The sequence below is a fragment of the Sus scrofa genome, chromosome 14 (assembly GCF_054392235.1).
Source record: "Sus scrofa isolate SSC_HxYL_T2T_F1_AM1 chromosome 14, Sscrofa_HxYL_maternal_Yorkshire_Landrace_v2.0, whole genome shotgun sequence".
Taxonomy (NCBI): Eukaryota; Metazoa; Chordata; class Mammalia; order Artiodactyla; family Suidae; genus Sus; species Sus scrofa.
The window spans coordinates 136,811,332-136,835,715 of record NC_139396.1 but is presented as its reverse complement, the minus strand read 5'-3'; the positions used below and the strand labels follow the sequence as shown (position 1 = coordinate 136,835,715).

Genomic DNA, 24,384 nt, shown 5'->3' with positions numbered 1-24,384 from the left:
AAATTTGGATCTGACTTCCATTTTTTTCCAAGGAATGTATTTGTAAGTAAATTGGTTTGTGGTCCTCTTATTACAGAGGGGACCCTTGACAGCAACATATTGATATAACCAACTAACCTACCACTATTCTTTCTTGGTTTTACTTGCTTATCTGTCAAGGATTGGGGTTATCAGGGGCTATGTGTATAATGTGCCTCCTTAATACAATACCAGATATACAGATGGATGATGGAACTTTAACTTTTCTTTTTCTAGAAAGTAAACTAGTTTAATATGTGCAATATGTAATTTATTTATGAAAATAAAATAAATTTCAGGGTGATGAGAAAATTGGAAAAAGCCATTCAAAATTATCCTTTCCATTCAAGTTTCAAAGCAGTGCCCATTGTTCTTATATTTCAAACACAAAATAAATTCCAGCGAAGTGTAGTAAAACGCTGAGTGTTCATATTTACTTACTGTTATTACTCTGTTATCTTTGTTGACACACTTATTCCACTGAAAACTGAGTATTTGTTTGAAACTGACCTGTATATTAACGCTGTCTCATGGACCTGTGCTACATCCCATGTTTAAGTGCTATTCACTGCTTTCCAAGTGAGATACTGACGGGACCTGAAACAGACATTTTTTTCTCAGTTATAATGATTTTTATTTTTTTCCGTTATAGCTGGTAAAACAGACTTTTAACATGGCTAACCAAGCTGAAGGTTGCTCACCAGGCTTACCCTGCAGTTTCAGTTACTCTTGGCTTCCTGTTTTCAGCAGTTGCTTAGAGCTTTTGGGACAGCTGGTTTCCCTTTCTTTGGGGGAGGGTGATGTTCCATGTTGGTGGGGAGGGGAACTATGTATGTTGTGCCCATGAAATATTTTTAAAGTGTGAAACTAAAATATTTTAAATGCTTGAGAGTTCATTTCATTTGTTAGTCTTCAGATAAAACTTCTTTGCAGGCTGGTTATTTTATGTCGAAACAGAGAACAGTTTCAGTATAAACTGTACCACTATTATTTGAAAGGAATTAAAATTTTGAGCTTTTTATCGAGTATTAGTCACATCTGTACCTTACTGAAGAAACTACTCTTAAGCTTGACACTCTAAACTGGTGACAAATGAAGTGTTTACCTTCTTACTGGAACCTGGAACACTCTTTTTTATTTTTTTGCCACATGATAATCATTCTGATTTTATTGTCACTATGAAAATAGTTAAGCACTACATAGACTGACTGTGAATAGAATCTAAAAGTCTGTTATAGTAACACTAAGATGTGTTATATGTTAAGATCATAGGAAAACTATCAAAGAACTTTTTGAAAGTGATGATTTAAGAAAATCTCCTTATCCCTTTAGCGTCACCTAACTGTATGCACTTTATGGCAGATTTTATTCCATATTAATGATAATATGGTTACTTAATCATTTATGTTTACATTTTTAATTGATGAAAGTTTTGTGTTACTTTTGCTGAGACTCTATAACTAATTTTTAAAATAAAGTGTGTTTTGTTTAGTCCATGAGTGATCCAAGAAAGTGCTTTGAATTTTTCCTACAAATAATCTGCAGAAAGTAATACAAAAAGAAATTAAAATATGTGGGAAATCTTTTCTTAGTGTAATTACTACCTCTAATTTGTAAGGAAAGAGGAGGAAAAAAAGCCTGACTTATTATTTTATTAATTTATTGATTTACTTATCCTTTTAGGGCCACACCCGCAGCATGTGGAGGTTCCCAGGCTAGGAGTCAAATCGGAGCTACAGCTGCAGCCCAGATCCGAGCCGCATCTGCAGCCTACACCACAGCTCACGGCCATGCCAGATCCTTAACTCACTGAGCAAAGCCATGGATCGAACCCACAACCTCATGGTTCCCAGTTGGATTCGTTAACCACTGTGCCACAAGGGGAATTCCTTTTTAATTTTAAATATTCTAATAGGCATGTAGTAGAATCTCGTTATGGTCGTAATTTACATTTCCCTGATGATAAGTGATGTTTAGCAGGATTTCATGTGTTTGCCATCTATTTATATTTTTCGATGAAGCATCCATTGTAATATTTTGCCTATATATATATTTTACATTTTATTGGAGTATAGTTGAAATATATATTTATATGTATTTTACATTTTATTAGAGTATTGTTGCTTTACAATGTTTTGTTAGTTTCAGGGGTACAGCAAAGTGATTCAGGTGTACATATACATATATCCATTTCTTTTCAAATTTTTTTCCCATATGGTTTATTACAGAATGTTGAGACTCCCAGTGCCATATAGTAGGTCCTTGTTGGTTATCTCTTTTATAGGTAGTAGTGTGTATATGTTAGTTCTGTACTCCTAATGTATCCCTCCCTCCATTTTCCCCCTTTGGTAACCATAAATTTGTTTTCGAAATCTGTATGTTTCTGTATTGCAAATAAGTTCATTTGTATCATTTTAAAATTAAGATTCAGCATATAAGTGATATCATGATAGTTGTTTTTCTCTGACTTATTTCACTTAGTATGATAATCTCTAGGTCCATTTGTATTGCTGCAAATGGGTTTTTGTTCTTTTTTTATGGCTGAGTAGTATTCCGTTGTATATATGTACCACATCTTCTTTATCCACTCCTTTGTTGATAGACATTTAGGTTGCTTCTATGTCTTGGCTATTGTAAATGGTGCTGCTGTGACGATCCAGCAGCAAATGGTAGTTCCGTTTTTTGTTTTTAAAGAAATTTTTGATGATGGCTATTCTGACTGATGTGAGGTGATACCTTGTTGTAGTTTTGATTTGCATTTTTCTTATAATTAGTGATTAATTTCTCTAATAATTAGCATCTTTTCATGTGCTTTCAGCCAGCTGTCTTCTTTGGAGAATTGTCTATTTGGATCGTCTGCTTTTTTTTTTTTTTTAATGGCTACACCCCTGATATATAGAAATTCCCAGGCCAGGAATTGAATCTGAACTCTAGCTGCAAGCTATGCCACAGCTGCAGCAGCATTGGCCACCATGGCACAGGGTGGGAGGTTAAATCAACACCTCCACAGAGATGAGCCAGACCATCAACCCACTGTGCCACAGCAGGAACTCCACTTAAAGGGTATTTTGTATGATAGTAGTCAAATCACTCAGCTCCATTTGGCTACTATTTGCATAGAATGTCTTTTCCTATCCTTCCACTTTAAACCTTTTGTGTCTTTGGATAGAAAGTGAGTCTTCTTATAGACAGTATAAAGTTGGACCGCGTTTTTATTCCTTTCTGTCAAGCTGCCTTTAAAGTAGTTACTAATAAGGAAAGACTTTTAGCATTTTTGTTTGTTTGTTTTCTGTTTTCTGTTTGCTCTTTTGTTTCCTTTATCTTTTATCATCTCGCATTTTGGGTTGATTATTTCTTGTTCCATTAATAATTTTTTTTAAATTTTTTGTCTTTTTTTTTTTGGGCTGCACACATAGCATATGGAAGTTCGCAGGCTAGGGGGAAAATCAGACCTGTGGCTGCTGGTTTGCACCACAGCCACAGCAATGCCAGATCCTTCAACCCACTGAGCAAGGTCAGGGGTTGAAATGCGTCCTCATGAATACTAGTGGTGTTCATTACTCCTGAGCCACAATGAGAACTCCCTCTTGTTTCCATTTTATCTCTTTTGTTGCCTTATTAGCTATAACTTTCTTGTTGTTTTGGTGATGGCTTTAGGATGTATAGTATGTATCCTTACCTTGTCACAGTCTGCTTTCAATTGTATTATACTGCTTCATGTATACTCTAGGAATCTTCCATTTTCTCCCTGCCCACCTTTGGGATACTTCTGTCATATATTTTACTTCTATGTATGTTATAAACCTTGTAACACGTTAGTATTATTTTTGCTTCAAACACTTTTTTTTTTTTTTTTTTTTTTTTGTCTTTTTGCCTTTTCTAGGGCCACTCCTATGGCATATGGAAGTTCCCAGGCTAGGGGTCGAATCAGAGCTACAGCTGCCGACCTACACCACAGCCACAGCAACACGGGATACGAGCCAAGTCTGCGACGTACACCACAGCTTTCGGCAGCACCAGATCCTTAATGCACTGAGCAAGGCCAGGGATTGAACCCACAACCTCATGATTCCTAGTCAGATTTGTTAACCACTGAGCCATGACAGGAACTCCAAAACACGTATCTTTTAAAAAGACTTACTAGTACCAAAAAAAATCTTTCATATTTATCCATTCCTTTGTGTAAATTGATGTCCATCTGATATTGTTTTCCATCTTACACGAAGGACCTCCTTTTAAAAATTTACTTTATTTTATTTTTTGGCTGTACCCATGACATGTAGAAATTCCCAGACCAGGGATTGAACCTATGTCCACAACTCGACCTGAGCCACAGCAGTGGCAGTGCTGAATCTTTAACCCCATAGATCATCAGGGAACTCTTTTTTTTTTTAAATTGAAGTATAGTGGATTTGCAATGTTGTGTTAATTTCTGCTATATAGCAAAGGAATTCAGTTATATACACTTTTTTTTTTTAATAAATGTTCTTTTCCATTATGGCTTATCTTAGAATAATGAATATAGTTCTCTGTGCTCTACAGTAGGCCTTGTTTCTTATCCATTCTGTATATAAATAGTTTGCATCTTCTACCCCAAAATCCTACTCCATCCCTTCCCGAACCCTCTCCACTTTGTCATCCATAAGTCTGTTCTCTGTGTCTCTGCTTCTGTTTAGTAGATAAGTTCATTTGTGTCATATTTTATAGATTCTACATATGGTATTTGTCTTTGACTTACTTCACTTAGTATGATCATCTCTGGGTCCATCCACATTGCTGCAAATGGCATTATTTCATTTTTTTGGTGGCTAAATAGTATTCTATGTATGTATGTACCATATCTTCTTTATCCATTCATCTGTCAGTGGATATTCATGTTGTTTCCATATCCTGGCTATTGTGAATAGTGCTGCTGTGAACATAAGGGTGCATGTATCTTTCTTGAATTACGGTTTCGTTCAGATATACGCCCAGGAATGAGATTGGTCAGACATATTTTTAGTTTTTTGAGGAACATCCATACTGTTTTCCGTAGTGGCTGTGTCAACTTACATTCCCATCAACAGTGCAGGAAGGTTCCTGAAGCGACTTCCTTTAAAATTTCTTTTAGTCTGCTCGTGATGTCTTTTGGCTCTTGTATGTCTGAAAAAATCTTTCTTTCTTTCTTTCTTCTTTTTTCTTTTTTTTTTTTCTTTTGTCCTTTTGCCATTTCTTGGGCCGCTCCCGCAGCATATGGAGGTTCCCAGGTTAGGGGTCCAGTTGGAGCCGTGGCCACCGGCCTACACCAGAGCCACAGCAACGTGGGATCCGAGCCGCATCTGCGACCTACACCACAGCTCAGGGCAACGCCGGATCCTTAACCCACCGAGCAAGGCCAGGGATCGAACCCTCAACCTCATGGTTCCTAGTCAGATTCATTAACCACTGAGCCACGACAGGAACTCCCAAAAGTCTTTATTTCTGAAAAATATTTTTCTCAGGTAAATAATTCTGAGTTGACACTTATTTTCTTTCATTCTTTTTGTTTGTTTGTTTGTTTTTTAGAGCCACATCCATGGCATATGGAAGTTCCCAGGCTAAGGGTTGAATCAGAGATGCAGCTGCCGGCCTACACCACAGCCACAGCTACCTAGGATCCAAGCTGCATCTGCGACCTACCCCACAGTTCATGGCAATGCTGGATCCTTAACCCACAGAGTGAGGCCAGGGATTGAACCTGCGTCCTCATGGATACTAATCAGATTCATTTCCGCTGGGCCATGATGGGAACTCTAGATACTTCTTTCAGTACTTTAAAGGTGTTTTGCCACTTTCCTCTGGTTTCACTGTTTCAGATGAGAATTTTTTTTTTTTTTTCTCTATTAGTCACTGAGCCACAATGGGAACTCCCTCTACCTGCTTTTTAGTATTTTCTCTGTATCACTCTTAAGCTAATTTGATCTTGATGTGCCTTGGTATAGATTTCTTGTTTCATGTGCTTGGGGTTTGCTGAGTTTTCTTGGATCTGTGGATTTATAAGTTTCATTAAGTTTGGAAATTTTTTTTGTGTGTGTCTTTTTGTCTTTTTAGGGCCATACCCTCGGCATATGGAGGTTCCCAGGTTAGGGGTCTAATTGGAGCTGTAGCTGCCAACCTAAGCCAGATCACAGCAAGGCCAGATCCAGCCACACATGCGACCTATGGTTCCTAGTCGGATTCATTTCCACTGCACCACGACGGGAACTCCAGGTTTGGAAATTCTTCACTGACAATTTCATTAAATATTTTTTTCCATCTTCTCCCTTTCTCTTTTATTTTGTGGACTCCAATTACTTGTGTGTTAGAAATCAGAATATACTTGAAACTGCTGCATAGTTCATTGATCTGTTTTAATTTGGATGGTTTCTATTGCTACGTCTTCAAGTTCACTAACATTTTCTTTAATGTCTAATCTGTTTATCCAGTGCATTTTTCATCTCAGGTGTTGTAGTAGTTGCTTCTAGATATTTGTTTGATATAGATCTTTTTTAATCTTTCACACCTGTACTCGACATTTTATTCTTCTAGTTTTTTTAAAACGTATGAAACATATCCAGTTATAAATTATGTACTTAATGATATATTATTTGAAATATATTTTGTCCAATTCTAATAACTTAATGTCTTTGAGTATCCTGTCATCTGTCACACTTGTGGGTTTGCTTCAATTGATTTTTGTCCTCAGTATGTGTCATATTTTCCTGTTTCTTTGAATGCTACTAATTCTTTATTGGATATCAGACATTATAAATTTTACCTTGCTGGGTGCTGGATATTTTTTAGTTCCTATGCATATTCTTGTTTTTTGATGTGGTTAAGCTACTTGGAAACTGTTTGATCCTTTCAGGTATTGGCTTTTAACCTCTGCTAGGTAGGACCAGAGCAGTATTTAGTCTAGATGATTTTGCTCTACTACAGAGACAAAGCCCTTCCAACTACTCTACTTAATACTGTGTAATGGTGACATTTTCCATTTTGGCTGATTGGGGAAAGAACTATTCCTAGCCTGCGTGAGCTTTAGAATTGTTCTCTTGAGTGTTTTCTTCATCCACATGTGTGTTAATCAGTATGCAAATAAGGATTAGAGAGGTTCGCCCTCTTCAGATCTCCTTAATTTTTTAAGAATAAAAATAGGTAGACTTTTGTGAATAAAATTGGCATTCATTTAAGACCTTAACAATAAGGAAACAAAATTTGTTTCCTGTCTATACTCTATGGACTATAATTGCAGCAGAACTCAATTTGAAGTTTTCCTTTTTCTTGTTCTTTTTTTTTTGTCTTTTTAGGGCTGACCCAAGGCATGTGGAGGTTTCTAGGCTAGGGGGTCAAATCAGAGCTACAGCTGCCGGCCTGCACCACAGCCACAGCAACGCCGGATTCCTGACCCACTGAGGGAGGCCAGGAAATCCTCATGGATAGTAGTTGGATTCATTTCCGCTGCCCCACAACGGGAACTCTTGGAAATCTTAATTACTTCAAAAACATTACAGACCTAAATGTTTATCTAAAGAATTGAAAACTGGTTATCAAGTAAATACATGTTCATAGCAGTATTATTCACAATAGTCAAAAGGTGAAAATAGTCCAAATGTCCATCAGCCAGTGAATAGTGGAATATTTATTATTCAGCCATAAAAAGGAATGAAGTGTCTGAAACATGGTACAGCATGGGTAAAACTAGAAAACATGCTAAATGAAAGAAGCCAGACTTAAAAAGTCACATATTGTATGATTCTATTTATATAAAATAACCAGAATAGATAAACCCAAAGAGCAGAACTGGGATTGGTCGTGGCCAGAGGGCGGGGGAGTGGGGAGAATCTGATTGATGGGTACAGGGTGATGGAAATATTTTGGAACTAAATAGAGGTGGTGGTCACACTATGTCATGAACGTACTCAATGCCATTCACTTATTCACTTTAAAATTATTAGTTTTCAGAAGAAAGGGTGGGGGAAAAACTGTAATTGTAATGTACACATGGAAGGATAACCTGACCCCCTTGCTGTACAGTGGGGGAAAAAAAAAATTATTAGTTTTCTTTTTTTTTATCATAACTTTCTAAGGTGTTTATTTTAATTTTTTTTTATAATTTTTTTTTATTTTCCCACTGTACAGCAAGGGGGTCAGGTTATCCTTCCATGTGTACATTACAATTACAGTTTTTCCCCCACCCTTTCTTCTGTTGCAACATGAGTATCTAGACAAAGTTCTCAATGCTATTCAGCAGGATCTCCTTGTAAATCTATTCTAGGTTGTGTCTGATAAGCCCAAACTCCCGATCCCTCCCACTCCCTCCCCCTCCCATCAGGCAGCCACAAGTCTCTCCTCCAAGTCCATGATTTTCTTTTCTGAGATGTTCATTTGTGCTGGATATTAGATTCCAGTTATAAGTGATATCATATGGTATTTGTCTTAGTTTTCTTATATGAATTTCACCTCAATAAATTATTATTTTAAAAAGCTACAAAGGCAGTTTATTTAAAAATTGACTTAATGTCATAAATAATGTTAGCATTTTCAAAATTAAAAATGTTAGAATGGAGATGTTTTCGCAAACATTGGTATTTTAATAAAATGTTAATAAACTTCTTAACTCTAAAAGGTTGTTTTTCACCCTTATTTAAGACTATTTATAGAAGTTTCCATAGTGGCTCAGCAGTTAACAATCTGACTAGCATCCATGGGGACGCAGGTTTGATTCCTGGCCTTGCTCAGTGGGGTTAAAGGATCCAGCATTGCCGTGAGCTGTGGTGTAGGTCACAGACGTGGCTCAGATCTGACGTTGCTATGGCTCTGGCTTAGGGTGGCGGCTACAGCTCTGATTCGACCCCTAGCCTGGGAACCTCCATGCTGCGGGTTCAGCCCTAAAAAGCAATAAACAGAAAAAAAAAAAAAAAAAAAAAAGACTATTTACAGATGAAAAATTCAAAAATAGAAGTGAAACCTAGAACAGTACCTATAGTTAAAATACTTACAGTAAAGACATTTAGCTACTCACCTTGTTTTAGATATTCATTCTAATGAAATGTTTTAGTTTATTTCTTCTAGTTTAATCTTTAATACCAGATGAAAGATAATTTATCAGAGGAAAACATGAAAGTGTGATGCAACTAGAAATCAAATACTCATTACTTTGTACCACCATTGATTGAACTTAGTATGTTTCTGAATTTAAAAGTTCCCTACTTCACATATTTTAATACATATGTTAACTGAAAATTATGTGTTTTCGCAAGTCTTTGGTCTCAGCCCCTTCTCTAGAATCTAGGATTAAAGTTAGTGATTACTGGCAGTCATGCTTAATTATTTGGAAGTGATATATATGATCTTTCTGGATAGAAATTACTATATGAAATTATTTTCCTAAGTTTACATAGTTTAGAAATGTTGGTATAGTTTTTCAGTATGTTTCCACATTCAGTGTATTTAAATAGATGGTTATATCAGGCAATTTGCAAGCCAGATTTTAACTAGTGAAAAAAAAATATGATGGAGTTCCTGTTGTGGCTCAGTGAATTAAGAACCTGACATGGTGTCCATGAGGATGTGGGTTCGATACCTGGCCTTGCTCAGTGGGTTAAGGATCTGGCATTCCCCCAAGCTGCAGCATAGGTCGCAGATGCAGCTCTGTATCTGGTATTGCCATGGCTGTGGCATAGGCCCCAATTGTAGCTCTGATTTGAAACCTAGCCCAGGAATATACATATGCCATAGATGTGGCTGTAAAACAAACAAAAATGATTTCAATATACAGATGCTAATATTAATCTACTGAATTACTGATTTTTTTTTTTTTTAGAATTGAGTATACAGTTAAAATAAAATGACAACCTCCTGGAGTGATCGGTTACAAAATGCAGCGGATATGCCTGCTAACATGGATAAACATGCCCTGAAAAAGTATCGACGAGAAGCCTATCATCGGTAAGTATTTTATCTATTTAATCCTCAAAGCAGCTCTATAAAGTGAGCATATAATAACTTCATTTTACAGATGATGAAATAAATGTACAGAGTGGTTAGGTAATTTACCCTAGATCACATAACTAGTTCATGGTTCAGACCCGGTCCAAAGTCTAGACTTTTATTAGTTGCTGGTATACTACATTGGGGCTGCTGCTTTTTAAAGGTAATTTTTTTAACTGCTTTTTATATCTGCTAATAAAATTCCTTGAGAGCAGAAAGTCTTCAGCTGTTCCATAATTGTGCCTTAGTTATTAAGAATATGGTTCCTTTTTTTTTTTTTTTTCTTTTTTAGAGCCGTGCCTATGGCATATGGAAGTTCCCAGGCTGGGGGTCAGATCAGAGCTACAGCTGCTGGTATACACCACAGCAGCACAGGATCCAAGCCATGTCTGCTACCTACACCACAGCTCATAGCATTGCGGGGTATTTAACCCACTGAGCGAGGCCAGGGATCAAACCTGCATCCTCATGGTTACTAGTCGGGTTGGTTACCGTTGAGCCACAGCAGGAATTCCATAATTTTTTTTTTCTTTTTTTTTTTTTTTTTAGGGCTGCACTGGAGGCATATGAAAGTTCCCAGGTTAGGGGTCGAATCGGCACTATAGCTGCCTACCTGTGCCGCAGCCACTGCATTGTGGGATCAAAGCTGCTGTGTCTGTGACCTGCACCACAGCTCATAGCAATGCCACATTGCCAACCACTGAGCGACGCCAGGGATCAAACCTGCATCCTCATGGGTGCTAGTCTAGTTTGTTTTTGCTGCACCACAAAGGGAACTCCCATTAGCATTCTTTTTTTTACAGCACAGGGAAATTTGTGTGATTGGGTCACTTTGTTATACAACAGAACTTGACGAAACGTAAATCAACTCTACTTTAATAATAATAAATTATTTTTTTATATATTATCTTGCATTGTGGTCTATCTCAGAAGATTGAATATAGTTCCCTGTGAACTATATTCACAAGTAAGTCCTTGTTTTTTATCCATTCTAAATGTAGTAGTTTGCATTTATTAACCCTTAACTCCCAGTCTGTCCCACTCCCTCAGGAATATGATTCTTAATTGCCATTTACCACAAATTGATGATAGTTTTCAAATATAGTTTTAGCATTGTGTCTGCAGAGTACTGTGTTACATTAAGTGTGGGTAACTCTGGGTAATAGTAATGTTTTCTTGTATTGATTTAAGACAAAGTTTTCTCTAAATCACTTTTTCTTTAAAAGTTTAAAATGTAAGTATTTTCAATTCATTTGCCACTTTTTTTTTGGTTTGTTTTTTGTTTTTTTTTTTTAGGACTGCACCCACAGCATATGGAGGTTCCCAGGCTAGGGATCGAATCGGAGCTACAGCTGCCGGCCTACACCACAGCCACAGTAACACAAGATCCGAGCAGAGTCTGTGACCTATGCCACAGTTCTCGGCAATACTGGATCCTTAACCCACTGAGGGGTGCCAGGGATCGAACCCAAAACCTCATGGCTACTAGTTGGATTTGTTTCCTCTGTGCCATGACAGGAACTCCACATTTACTACTTTTAATAGATTCAATTAAATGGCTGCTTCAAACTAAATCTTAAGTAGCTAAGATACTTGGAAGTAGATATTGCAGTTAGGAATCATTTATTTTCAGACGTTAGAAGTTTATCCTTATAGGAGTTCCCATTGTAGTTCAGTGGGTTGAGAACCCGACTGGTGTCCATGGGGATGTGAGTTTGATCCCTGGCCTTGCTCTGTGGATTGAGAAGGCTGTGGCATGGGTCACAGATGCAGCTCAGATCCCAGTGTTGCTGTGGCTGTGACGTAGGCTGGCAGCTGTGGCTCCAATTCCATTCTGAGCCTGGGAACTTCCATATGCCACAGGTGTGGCCCTAAAAAGAAAGAAGAAGAAGAAAAAGAAGTTCATCTTTATAGAAGAGAAAGATCTGGGCCCTACTAGAATTAATTCTGCCTCCATCCTGGCAGATCCAGGGACAGGTAGAAATGCTGGTATACTGGAAGTGCTAAAAAAAAGTCTGTGAGAACTCCAGGTAGTCTACAACAACTCATAATTACTTATCTGTTCTGGGATGGTTAAATTACTCTATACATGTAAGAAATCAACCAAATTTATACTAGCAGTATACCTCAAGGACTCAAAACTTTTATGTTGAATATTCATACATATTTTTAGTAATCAAGATCAAAAAGAAATGCATACAGTTTATTTACTTTAAAAATGTAAATGTCTAAGAGTCAGATACATTGTATATTCATGATACATTGGATTTAGGAACGTAGTAGAGATGACAGAATACAAGATTATTAAACTGTCTCTGAAATTCGTTCTAAGAAATAGAAAAGGAGTAAATGAGTGGAGTTAGAGTTGGAAGATCTGGGTTCAGGTTTTGTTGTTATCCTGGGGAGGCCAGTTAGCTTCTCTGGTGATGGTTGCTTTAGATGATGGTTTAATCTCATTATCTGTAAAATGAGATTAAAGAGGGAGATCTTTAAGGCTGCTTCTAGCTTTAAAAATTCTACACTCGGAGTTCCCATCCTGGCTCAGCGGAAACAAATCTGACTAGCATCCATGAGAATGCAGATTCAGTCTCTGGCCTAGCTCAGTAGGTTAAGGATCTGGCTTTGCCCTGAGCTGTGGTGTAGGTCTCAGACTCAGCTCAGGTCCCGCTTTGCTGTGGCGTAGGCCAGCAGCTACAGTTCTGATTCAATCCCTAGCCTGGGAACCTCCGTGTGCTGTGCATGCAGCCCTAAAAAGACAAAAGACCAAAAAATAAAAATAAAATTCTACATTCAATGAATGTATATTTCTTTGAACTTAATAATTGCTAATTAATAATTGCTTATTACTTGGGAGTTTATGATACTCATGGGATGCAAGAGTCTTTAATTAACTGATCCACAAGTGAAAACAAGTTGAGCATTTACTGAATAAACTCCTAGTCACTGGGCCAACAGGTTATGATTTCAACCTTCATGACAGTTCTTTGGTGAATGTGTTTATACACAGCAAACAGTATCTCATAACAAATTGACTTGACTCTTTTAAGCAGAAACATCTGTTGACTATGTAGCATTTCTAGATTTTATTCCTTAAACCCTGAAAAATTAAAAATATTTCAGGTTCCCATCAAGGTATGAAGATGCAAAATCAATCAGTGGGTACCAGTGATCCTCTGCAGTGTGTGAGACATGTTGCTGGACAAGCATGAAACTAGAGTGTAAAACCCAGTGTGTATGTGTATCTGTGTTAATGAAACACATAGCGTACACATTTAGAAGAGAGAAAATACAGAGGTGTTTTATACTTTCTGTTCAATTATTTGCTTAGTCTTTATGTTCATAAAGTATGCATTTGGTTATAATGTAATTATCACTGGAAACAAGGACTAGAATTATGCAATGAAGACAGATCATCATCATTACGGCTGCTTCTAGCTTTAAAGCATCAAGTGTCCTAATTGTAATTAATATGTCACAACCTGAGAGCACTTCTGATTCATTTGGAATGGTATTTCCTGGAAGATTTTAGGTAGGCTGTGCACCCTACATTCTTCATACAGCAGAATACAATCTGAAATCACAGAAACAATAGAAAAAGTGTCTTGAAAGGTTTTAATTTTTAGATCACTTAAAATTTTTTATTGTGGTAAAGTACAAATGACATAAAATTTGCATCTTAACTTTTTAAGTGTATAGTTCAGTGTAGTAAATTCATTCACATTGTTGTGCAGTCATCACCACTGTCCATCCCCATAACTCTTTTCATCTTGTAAAATTGAAACCTATGGAACAATAATTCTCTATTCTCCCTTCACTCTAGCCCTTGGGAGCCAGTCATCATTATCTTTCTATCTGTCTCAATGATTTTGACTACTCCAATGACGTCATATAAATGAAATCATACAGTGTTTATCTTTTTGTGACTGGCGTATTTCACTTAGCATGATGTCTTCAAAGTTCATCCATGTTGTAGCATATTGCAGAATTTCCTTTGAATATGAGAAATTGGGTTCTTGAACTCTTGCAAGCATTTGCTTTTTTTAATTAAAAAATTTGGGTTTTTTTTTTTTTTTTTGTATTTTGGGGGGAATCATGCCCATGGCATGTGGAAGTTCCTGGGCCAGAGATTGAACCTGTGCCACAGCAGCGATCCGAATTGCTGCAGTGACAGATCCTTAACCTGCTGTGCCACAAGAGAACTCCTAATTAAAAAGTTTAGATAGAAAGCATTTAGAAGAAATTTATTTTAGTTTTCTAATTTAGTCAATTTGTGGAATATTCTGTTTCCAGGGCTTTTTATTAAAGACATTTATTAGTGTTGGTAATTTATCATTGGTTAAATTAGGCAAACAGTGATGATCATTTATCATAACTGCATTACATATGATGCTTTAGAATTCCATTTTAGAAGAGGCTGAATATTTTTAAGTAAATAAATATCTAACTTCCATATATATATATTTTTGCTTAATATTAGCCATTTAAATTTTGATATGGAAATGATGGTCCTGTGTCATTATTAAGAAACTGGCCTTCAGGAATTCCCATGTGACTAGTGGGTTAAGTACCCAGAGTTTCACTGCAGTGGCTGAGTCACTCCTGTGGTTTGAGTTCAATACCTGGTCCAGGAACTTCTGCATGCCCAGGTATGGTCAAAAAAAAAAGAAAAAGAAACTGGCTTTCAGACTGTGTGAATTGTTCTTCCATTTCCTTATTATGTTTGCTGAATCTTCTATGTTGGGGCTAATCATCAGGCCAAACCCTTCATTAGAATATGTTTCAGTATATTGTCAGAAGATAGGCTGAGTTGCTCAGATGTTATTGTGACTTGAAGGAGGCAGGTTAGACAATTTAAATAGTACTTTATTTAACACCTAGAATCTGATAGTAATGAATATAGATCAGAATTTGAATTTACCAAATCCGGGAATGGAACAATTAGAATTTTCATCTGCTCTCCCTGTTGATTGTACCCAGGATGCTGAAGTCAGGTATTTGGTTTTATCTTTTTAAAGTTCCAGCGATTATAGTATGAAAGGATTTTTGTAAGTGAATTGGCTCTTTCTTTGTGAACATAGCTTATGAATTCATAAGTGGTTTTTTTTATCATGTCGGACTGAAATTTAACAAGTAATTGGGTTTGTGGTCATCCAGTCTTTTGCCTTGTTTTAAAAGACATTGTAGTCTTTCAAAAGACTTTGTTTTTAAAGTTTGTCTTTAAAGTTCTTTGTTTATATAAAATTATTTTCTTTAAAAATGTTGGCCTTTGTACCAGTCTTTATTTAAATGGTTGAATGATAATTCTCCAATCAAAATAAATTTATTATATATGTTTAAGGAACAAAAAGGAATTTATGTACATATATAGCATTTTGTAGTACCTATAGCTCAGCACACTAGGGGAATTAGAAATGTTTATGTTTTTTTTTTAATCTCAATAAAAGTGTAGGTATCAGGTTTTATGCAGACAAAAACTACAGGTCGATAAATTTTTTTTTCTCACTTAACATACTTATGGATATCACATGAATGTCATTCAACTTTTTAGTTGTATCATCAGTCAAGCTGAATTAACATGTCATTTTAGTATGATTTCAAATATTCAAATAAATAAATTGTTAAAATTCTAGTAGCCATATTATAAACTGAAATTTGCATGGAAATGTAAGTCCTCAGTAATGCCAAGGAGCCATCCTTAAATAAGATACAATATCTTGTCAGAGTAAGAGTAAGGTCGGGTATCAGAACTGTGTTAAAAATTTTTTGTAGTTTATCATTCTAATGCTTTGATTAGTGTTTCATATTCCTAAGGAATGACAAGTGAGGATTCAGGGATTTGTAACTTTTTTTTAGTCCTATTCATTTTGACCCTAAACGTTCGATCAGTGGAATACGATTCATCAGTAAAAAGGAATGAACTATTGATAGGCACAACTTTAATACAACTCAGGGAAATTATGCTGAGGAGCTCCCATTGTGGCTCAGCAGGTTAAAAACCTGACTAGTATCCATGAGGATACTGGTTCAATCCCTGGCCTCACTCAGTGGGTTAAGGATCCAGCCTTGCTGCAAGCTATGGTGCAAATTGCAGATGCAGGTCAGGTCTGGCAATGCTGTGGCTGTGATGTAGGCCTCAGCCTATGGCTCCAGTTCGACCCCTAGCCTGTGAACTTCTATATGTTGCAGGCATTTCCCTTGAAAGAAAGAAAATTATGCTGAGTTAATAAAAACAACCTCAAAAGTTTATATACTCTATAATTCCATGTCTATAACATTTCTGAAATGACAAAATTATGGCGATTGAAAATAGAATAGTGATTGCCAAGGGTTAGGGATTGGTTAGGAACCTTGTGATAGAATTATTCTGTATCTTGACTCTGATGGTGATTACATGAATTTGCACACACATACACACACATAGACACAAGTGAGTGCATGTAAAACTCACTTGTCAGTTTCCTGGTTGTGATATATTCTACTGCATTTATTCAAGATGTTCCCATTGCGGGGAGACTGGGTAGAGAGTACAGGGAATCTCTCTATCATTTCTTACTACTGCTCGTGAATCCACAATTATGTCAACATAGTAAGTTTAATTTAAAAAATTCTTGGAGTTCCTGTTGTGGCTTAGGAGTAACAAACCCGACTAGTATTCATCAGGACACAGGTTCAACCCCTGGCCTTGCTCAGTCGGTTAAGGATCTGGCTACACCTTAAGCTGTAGTGTAGGCTGCAGATGCAGCTCAGATCCCTCATTGCTGTGACTGTGGTATAGACTGGCAGCTCCAGCTCTGATTCAGCCCCTAGCCTGGGAACTTGACATATAATGCAGGTGCAGCCCTAAAAAGACCCAAAAAAAAAAAAACCCAAAAAAACAAAAAAAAATTCTCGCAGTGGCATACCTTTTCTTACAGCATAGGTATTGTCTGTTCTAGATACAATGCTCTTTATATTGTTCAGTGATACCACTTTATGGAATGCATATTCTCTAGACTTTATTGTTCAAAAGAAAATATTGGATCCTAAAACATTCTCAGTTTGTTTCTCTGCCACCATACCCTCTATGTTCTTCCCCAAATAATCTACTTAAAAGTAAAATAAAAAAAGCAGAGTGAGGGTGTTGGTAGTGGCAGTGTCAAGGAAGAGAAAGAATAAAAGATAGTAGATAGTTGATTTAATGGAATCCTATGGTAAGAAACTCAAATTGAAGAAATGTTACTCATATTTAGGTAGTATACTTCACCTTAAAGGATTCTTTTGGGTATGCCTTCTTTTGTTCACTGTATGTCTGAGAGAGAGATTCATCTGTGGTTTTGAATGTACTAGTAATTTGTCCTTTTTTTATTACTACGCAGCATTCTGTTTCCTCAGTATTTGATAATTTGTTTATTCGTTTTCTGTTAATGGATAGCTATTAATCATAAAGCTGCTACAGACTGAAAAAATACCTGTAAATCACAAACCTGATAAAGGACTTGTGTCTAGAGCATATAAAGAACTTTTTAGGAGTTCCCATCATGGCTCAGTAGTTAACGAATCCAGCTAGGAACCATGAGTTGCGGGTTTGATCCCTGGCGTTGCTCAGTGGGTTAAGGATCCGGCGTTGCTGTGAGCTGTGGTGTAGGTTGCAGACACGGCTCGGATCTCGCGTTGCAGTGGCTCTGGCGTAGGCCGGCAGCTACAGCTCTGATTCAACACCTAGCCTGGGAACCTCCATGTGTCACGGGAGAGGCCCTAGAAATGGCAAAAAAAAAAAAAAAAAAGAACTTTTTAAAATTCAGTAACATGAAAATAACCCAATGAAGAAATGGGCAAAAGCCTGACACATCACTTCAGAGTCTGTATGGATGGTATAAAGCACACCTGTAACATCACTAGGGAAATACAAATAAAAACTGCATTGTTTATGCCTATTACAATGGCTAAAATAAAAAATACTGGCAATACCAAGTGTTGTCAAGGACATGGAGCAGTTGGAACTCTGATACGTTGCTGGTAGAAAGGTGAAATGCTATAGCTACTCTGAAAAACAATTTGGTAGTTTCTTATAAAGTTAGAAATGCTTAGCCAATGACCCAGAGATTTTACTCCTAGATATTTGCCCTAGATAAATGAAAACTTATGCTCATGCACAAAACTGTACATAAATAATGTTTGTGATATATCAGTCTAAAATTGCCTCAAACAAGAGACAACCCAAATATGGGTAAATACATAATTAAAATGCAGTAATCCACACAATGAAATATAATTCAGGAAAAAGAAACACACTATTAATAAGACACAGCAACTTGGATAACTGTCAGAGACACAATGCTGAGTCAAAGAAGATAGTCTTAAGAGGTTTCCTACTGATACTGGTATTTTATACAGTGTTCTGGAAGACAGAACTATAGTGATGGAGTTGTCAGAGGAGAGGAAGTGTGACTACAAGAGGATAACAGGAGAGTTTTGGTGGGGGGGGCGGTGATGGAACCATTTTGATTCCAGATGTTGATGGTTATTAGGAAACTTATAAATGTATTAAAATTCAAAGACACGCACATTCCAAAAGCTCAATTTTAACTGCATTTTAATTTTGAAAAAATAGGAATTGAACTGCTGTCATAAACATTCTTGAAAGTGTCTTTTTTTTTTTTTTGCTTTTTAGGGCCACACTCGTGGCATATGGAAGTTTCCAGGCTAAGGCTCCAATCAGAGCTATAGCTGCTGGCATGCACCACAGCCACAGCAACAAGGGATCCGAGCTGCGTCTGCAACCCACACTACAGCTCACAGCCACGCCGGATCCTTAATCCACTGAGCAAGGCCAGGGATTGAACTTGCGTCCTCATAGGTCCTAGTTGGGGTTGTTAACCACTGAGCCACAAAGGGAACTCTGAATATATCTTTTAATGGCTATATACACTTATTTCTCCAAGCAGTGGAATTGCTGGGCCGTAGAGTAAAGCATATGTTTGGTTTAGATAGATACAACAAAAATCATTTTCCAAAGTGGTTGCTCTGATTTAGAATTTTACCTGAAATGTATGAAAACAATATGACCAACACTTTAATATTGATCTCTTGAATGATATTTTTAATTTAAAACTGATTTTGGTGGATACATACTGACAGATCAATTTGGTTTTAATTTGCATTTTTCTGAAAAAACACCTCTTCATACATTAACTAGCCCTTTAGAATCCATCTTTTGTGACTTGACTATTCAAGTCATTTGCTAATTGAGTTGTCTCTTTTTCTTACTGATTTGTCTTTATATATGTTCTTTAAAAAAACAGCTCTAGGAGTTCCTGTTGTGGCTTAGCGTTAATGAATCTAACTAGGAACCATGAGGACGCAGGTGTGCTCCCTGGCCTTGCTTAGTGGGTTAAGCATCCGGCGTTGCCGTGAGCAGTGGTATAGGTCACAGATACGGCTTGGATCCTGCATTGCTGTGGCTGTGGCATAGGCCAGCAGCTGTAGCTCCAGTTAGACCCCAAGCCTGGAAACCTCCCTATGCCGTGGGTACGGCCCTAAAAACAAAAAAATAAAATAAAAAATAAACAGCTTTATTGAGATATAATTCATAACATAAAATAGTGATAAATAATTCAGTGTAACCATCACCACTATTATCTCCATGACATTTTCATCACCCCAAAAAGAAACCCCATACCTATTAGTAGTTACATTGCATTCCCTTCTGTCTCCAATCCCTGACAGCCCTAATCTATTTTATGTCTCTATGGAATTGCCTGTTTTGGACATATCATATAAATAGAATCATAAAATATGTGGCTTTTTTTCTGTCTCTTAATATTTTCAAATTTCATCCATATTGTAGCATGAGTCAGTACTCAACTCCTTTAATTGCTGAATAACATTCCAGTGTATGAATATACAACATTTTGTTTATCTGTTCATTTGTTGCTTAATATTTGTATTGTTTCCACATTTTGGCTGGTACAAATAGTACTGCCATAAACATTTGTGTATATATTTTGTGTGGACATGTTTTCATTTTGGAGGAGTATGTTATCTAGCAGTGGAATTTGCTGGGTCAAATGGTAACTTTAATTTATTGAAGAATTATCTAACTCTTTTCCAATGCAAATCCATCTTTTTACATTCCCTCCAGCAATGATTGTGGCTTCTAGTTTCTCTACATCCTCACAGTAACACTTGTTAGTGGGTTTTTAAAAATTATTATAGCCATCCTACTGTGTGTGTGTGATGGCATCTCACTGGGATTTTCGTTTGCTTTTCCCTTATAATTAATGTTGTTGGGTATCTTTTTATGTTCTTAGTGGCCATTTGTATATCTTCTCTTGAGAAATATCTCTTCAGATCCTTTGCCTATTTCTTGTCTTTTCACTGTTGAGTTGAATATTAGTTCTTTATATATATATTCTAGGTACTAAGTTTTTGTCTAATATATCAGATATTTTCTCCCAGTCTATGGGTTGTCTTTTCACCTTCTTGGTAATGTCATTTGAAGGAATAGATTTTTTTCTTTTTTTGTCTTTCTGTCAGGTCGCACTTGTGGCATATGGAGGTTCCCAGGCTAGGGGTCTACTCGGAGCCATAGCCACTGGCCTACACCACATTCACAGCAACGCCAGATCCCAGCCGCATCTGTGACCTACACCACAGCTCATGGCAACACTGGATCCTTAACCCACTGAGCAAGGCCAGGGATCAAACCCATAACCTCATGGTTCCTGGTCGGATTCATTTCCGCCACGCCACAATGGGAACTCCAGATTTTTTTTTAATACTGATGAAGTCCAGTTCATCTGTGATTTTTGTTGCTTGTACTTTTGTTTTCAAGTTTAAGAAATTGTTGCTTAATCTCAGGTCACAAAAATTTACACTTAAATTTTCTTCTGAGAGTTATATAGTTTCACGGGTTTTTAAAAATTTTTATTTTTGTCTTTTTTAGGGCTGTACCCATGACATACAGAGGTTCCCAGACTAGGGTTCAAATTGGAGCAGTAGACACTGGTCTGTGTAACAGCCACAGCAGCACTAGATCTGAGCCACATCTGCGACCTACACCACAGCTCATGGAAATGCTGGATCCTTAACCCACTGGGCAAGGCCAGGGATAGAACCTGCATCCTCATGGATGCTGGTCAGATTCATTTCCACTGAGCCACAATAGGAACTCTGATAGTTTTATGTTTTATATTTAGGTTTTGGATATATTTTGAGTTAATTTTTTCTTCTTTTTTTTCTTTTTTCTTTTGTCTTTTTGTCTTTTTAGGGCCGCACCTGAGGCATATGGAGGTCCCCAGGCTAGGGGTCTAATTGGAGCTATAGCCGCCGGCCTACATCACAGCCACAGCAGCAGCAACATCAGATCCAAGCTGCGTCTGTGATCTACACCGCAGCTCAGGGCAATGCCAGATCCTTAACCCACCGAACAAGGCCAGGGATTGAACACACAGCTTTATGGTTCCTAGTCAGATTCGTTTCCGTTGCACCACGACAGGAACTCCCAACACTTATTTTTTTTTTAAATGATTTTTATCAGTGTTTAGGTCTTAATATTTTTTAGTGTTTTTTAATTTTTTAATGAGTTTTATTTTTTTCTATTATAGCTGGTTTATAGTGTTCTGTCACTTTCCTACAGTACAGCAAAGAGACCCAGTTACACATACATATATACATCCTTTTTCTCACATTATCCTCCATCATGCTCCATCATAAATGACTAGATAGAGTTCCCAGTGTTATACAGCAGGATCTCATTGCTTATCCATTCCAAAGGCAATAGTTTGCATCTATTAACCTCAGATTCCCAGTCCATCCCAATCCCTCCCCCTTCCCCTTGTCAACCACAGGTCTGTTCTCCATGTCCATGAGTTTCTATTCTGTGGAAAGGTTCATTTGTGCCGTATATTAGATTCCAGATGTAAGTGATATCATATGGTATTTGTCTTTCTCTTTCTGACTTACTTCACTTACTATGAGTCTCTAGTTCCATCCATGTTGCTGCAAATGGCATTATTTTGTTCTTTTTTATGGCTGAGTAGTGTTCCATGTGTATATATATCACATCTTCTTAATCCATTTATTTGTCAATGGACCTTTAGGTTGTTTCCATATCTTGGCTATTGTGAATAGTGGTGCAATGAACATATGGGTACATGTGTCTTTTTCAAGGAAAGTTTTGTCAGGGTATATGCCCAAGAGTGGGATTGCTGGGTCATATGGTAGTTCTATATTTAGTTTTCTGAGGTACCTCCATACTGTTTGCCATAGTGGTTGTACCAACTTACATTCCCACCAACAGTATAGGAGGGTACCTTTTTCTCCACACCCTCTCCAGCATTTGTTATTTGTGGACTTATTAATAATGGCAATTCTGACTCATGTGAGGTGGTGCCTCATAGTAGTTTTGATTTGCATTTCTCTAATAATCAGTGATGTTGAGCATTTTTTCATGTGCCTGTTGGCCATCTGTCTATCTTCTTTGGAGAAATATCTATTCAGGTCTTTTGCTCTTTTTCAAGTGGATTGTTGGCTTTTTGCTATTGAGTTGTTTAACACTTATTAAATTCATTTCTAATTTTTATGATTTCTAATGCTATAATAAAAATGTAGTTTAATTTAATTTTTGGATTGTTCATTGCTGTTTTGGAAATACAACTTTTTTTGCATATTGATATTATATTCTGCAACTTTGCTGAATTCATTTATTATCTCTAATAGTTTTGTGTCTGTGTATTCTTTAGGGATTTCTATATATAAGATCATGTCATTGCAAATAAGGATAGTTTTACTTCTTTTCCAATTTTGAGGCCCTTTTTCTTGCCTGATTTCCTTGGCTAGAACATTCAGTACCATGCTGGATAGAACTTGTGAGTTGACATCCTTTTCTTTTGGTTTTTTTTGGCTGCACCTGTGGCAAGTGGAGGTTCCTGGGCCAAAGATCAAACCTGAGGCACAGCAGCGACCTGGCCGCTGCAGTAACAATCAATGCCAGATTCTTAACCTCCTGGACATTTCTTTTGCCTCACCTCAAGAAGAAATGTTGTGGTCTTTTTTTTTTTTTTTTTTTTTTTTTTTTTTTTAAGGACTGCACCTGCAGTATATGTAAGTTCCCAGGCTAGGGGTCAAATTGAAACTGCAACTGCTGGCCTATATCACAGTCACAGCAACATAGGGTCTGAGCTGTGTCGTGACCTATACCACAGCTCATAGCAATGCTGAATCCCTAACCCAGTGAGGCCAAGGATCAAACGTGCATCCTCATGGGTACTAGTCGGGTTTGTAACCCGCTGAGCCACGATGGGAACTCTGAAAGGTTGCAGTCTTTAATTAAGTATGATGGGTAGCTACAGGTTTTTCATAGCTGTCTTTTATCAGGTCAAGGAGGTTCTTTTCTAAGTCTAAGGTTCCTTTTTTTTTTTTTTTTTTTTTTTTTTTGGTCTTTTTGTTATTTCTTTGGGCCACTCCCACGGCATGTGGAGGTTCCCAGGCTAGGGGTCGAATCGGAGCTGTAGCCGCTGGCCTACACCACAGCCACAGCAACGCAGGATCCGAGCCGCGTCTGCAACCTACACCACAGCTCACGGCAACGCCGGATCATTAACTCACTGAGCAAGGGCAGGGACCGAACCCGCAACCTCATGGTTCCTAGTTGGATTTGTTAACCACTGCGCCATGACGGGAACTCCAAAGGTTCCTTTCTAATCCTAGTTTAAGAACCAAGGAAACAGAGGACCACTTCAAAGTATTATGTGGATTTTTGACCTTGTGGAGCTTAGTGCTCTAATACCCTCATTGTTCAAAGGTCAACTATATTATTACATGTAATAGTAACATGCTTTCAAAAGTTACAACTATGCAAAAGGCCCATCAGAAATGTCACTCTCTGGGAGTTCTCGTAGTGGCGCAGTGGAAACAAATCAAACTAGGAACCATGAGATTGTGGGTTCGATCCTGGGCTTGCTCAGTGGGTTGACAATCTGGCGTTGCCTTGAGCTGTGGCACAGGTTGCAGACTCGGCTTGAATCTGGCATTGCTGTGGCCCTGACACAGGCCAGCGGCTACAGCTCCAATGAGACCCCTAACCTGGGAACCTCCATATGCTGCAGGTACGGGCCCTAAAAGGACAAAAGGCGAAAAAAAAAAAAATGTCACTCTCACTCATATTCCTCTGAGAATTGTTAGGTAGTAAACACTGGATTTCTTTTTATTTATTATTATTGAATGTCATTGGAGTTCTTGATTCTGTGCTTGTCTTTAATTGTTTTATAATTTTTCAGTCATTATCTTTTCATGTGTTGTCCTTGCTCTTTTCTCTTCTCCTTCTGAACTCTAATAAGCATATGTTAGACTTTGGTACTGTATTCCTTTCTTCTCTTATCCTTTCTTTTGTATTTTCCA

General features: G+C 37.4%; 2 protein-coding genes across 21 annotated transcripts in view; both read left to right on the top strand.

Moving 5' to 3' along the window:
- PCGF6 (polycomb group ring finger 6) overlaps positions 1–24,384 on the top strand; it is a 1,082,924-nt gene that overhangs the window by 132,505 nt on the left and 926,035 nt on the right. The window lies entirely within an intron of this gene.
- The window catches only part of NT5C2 (5'-nucleotidase, cytosolic II), a 166,077-nt gene that overhangs the window by 73,585 nt on the left and 68,108 nt on the right, over positions 1–24,384 (top strand). For all 20 annotated transcript variants that reach the window (XM_084995324.1, XM_084995304.1, XM_084995313.1 and 17 more), the window contains one exon: positions 9,839–9,963. Coding sequence is in view for 15 of the 20 variants with exons in the window: in XM_084995304.1 (XP_084851430.1) it covers positions 9,863–9,963 (101 nt within the window). In the remaining 5 variants the exon portion in view is untranslated. The remainder of the gene's footprint in view (positions 1–9,838; positions 9,964–24,384) is intronic.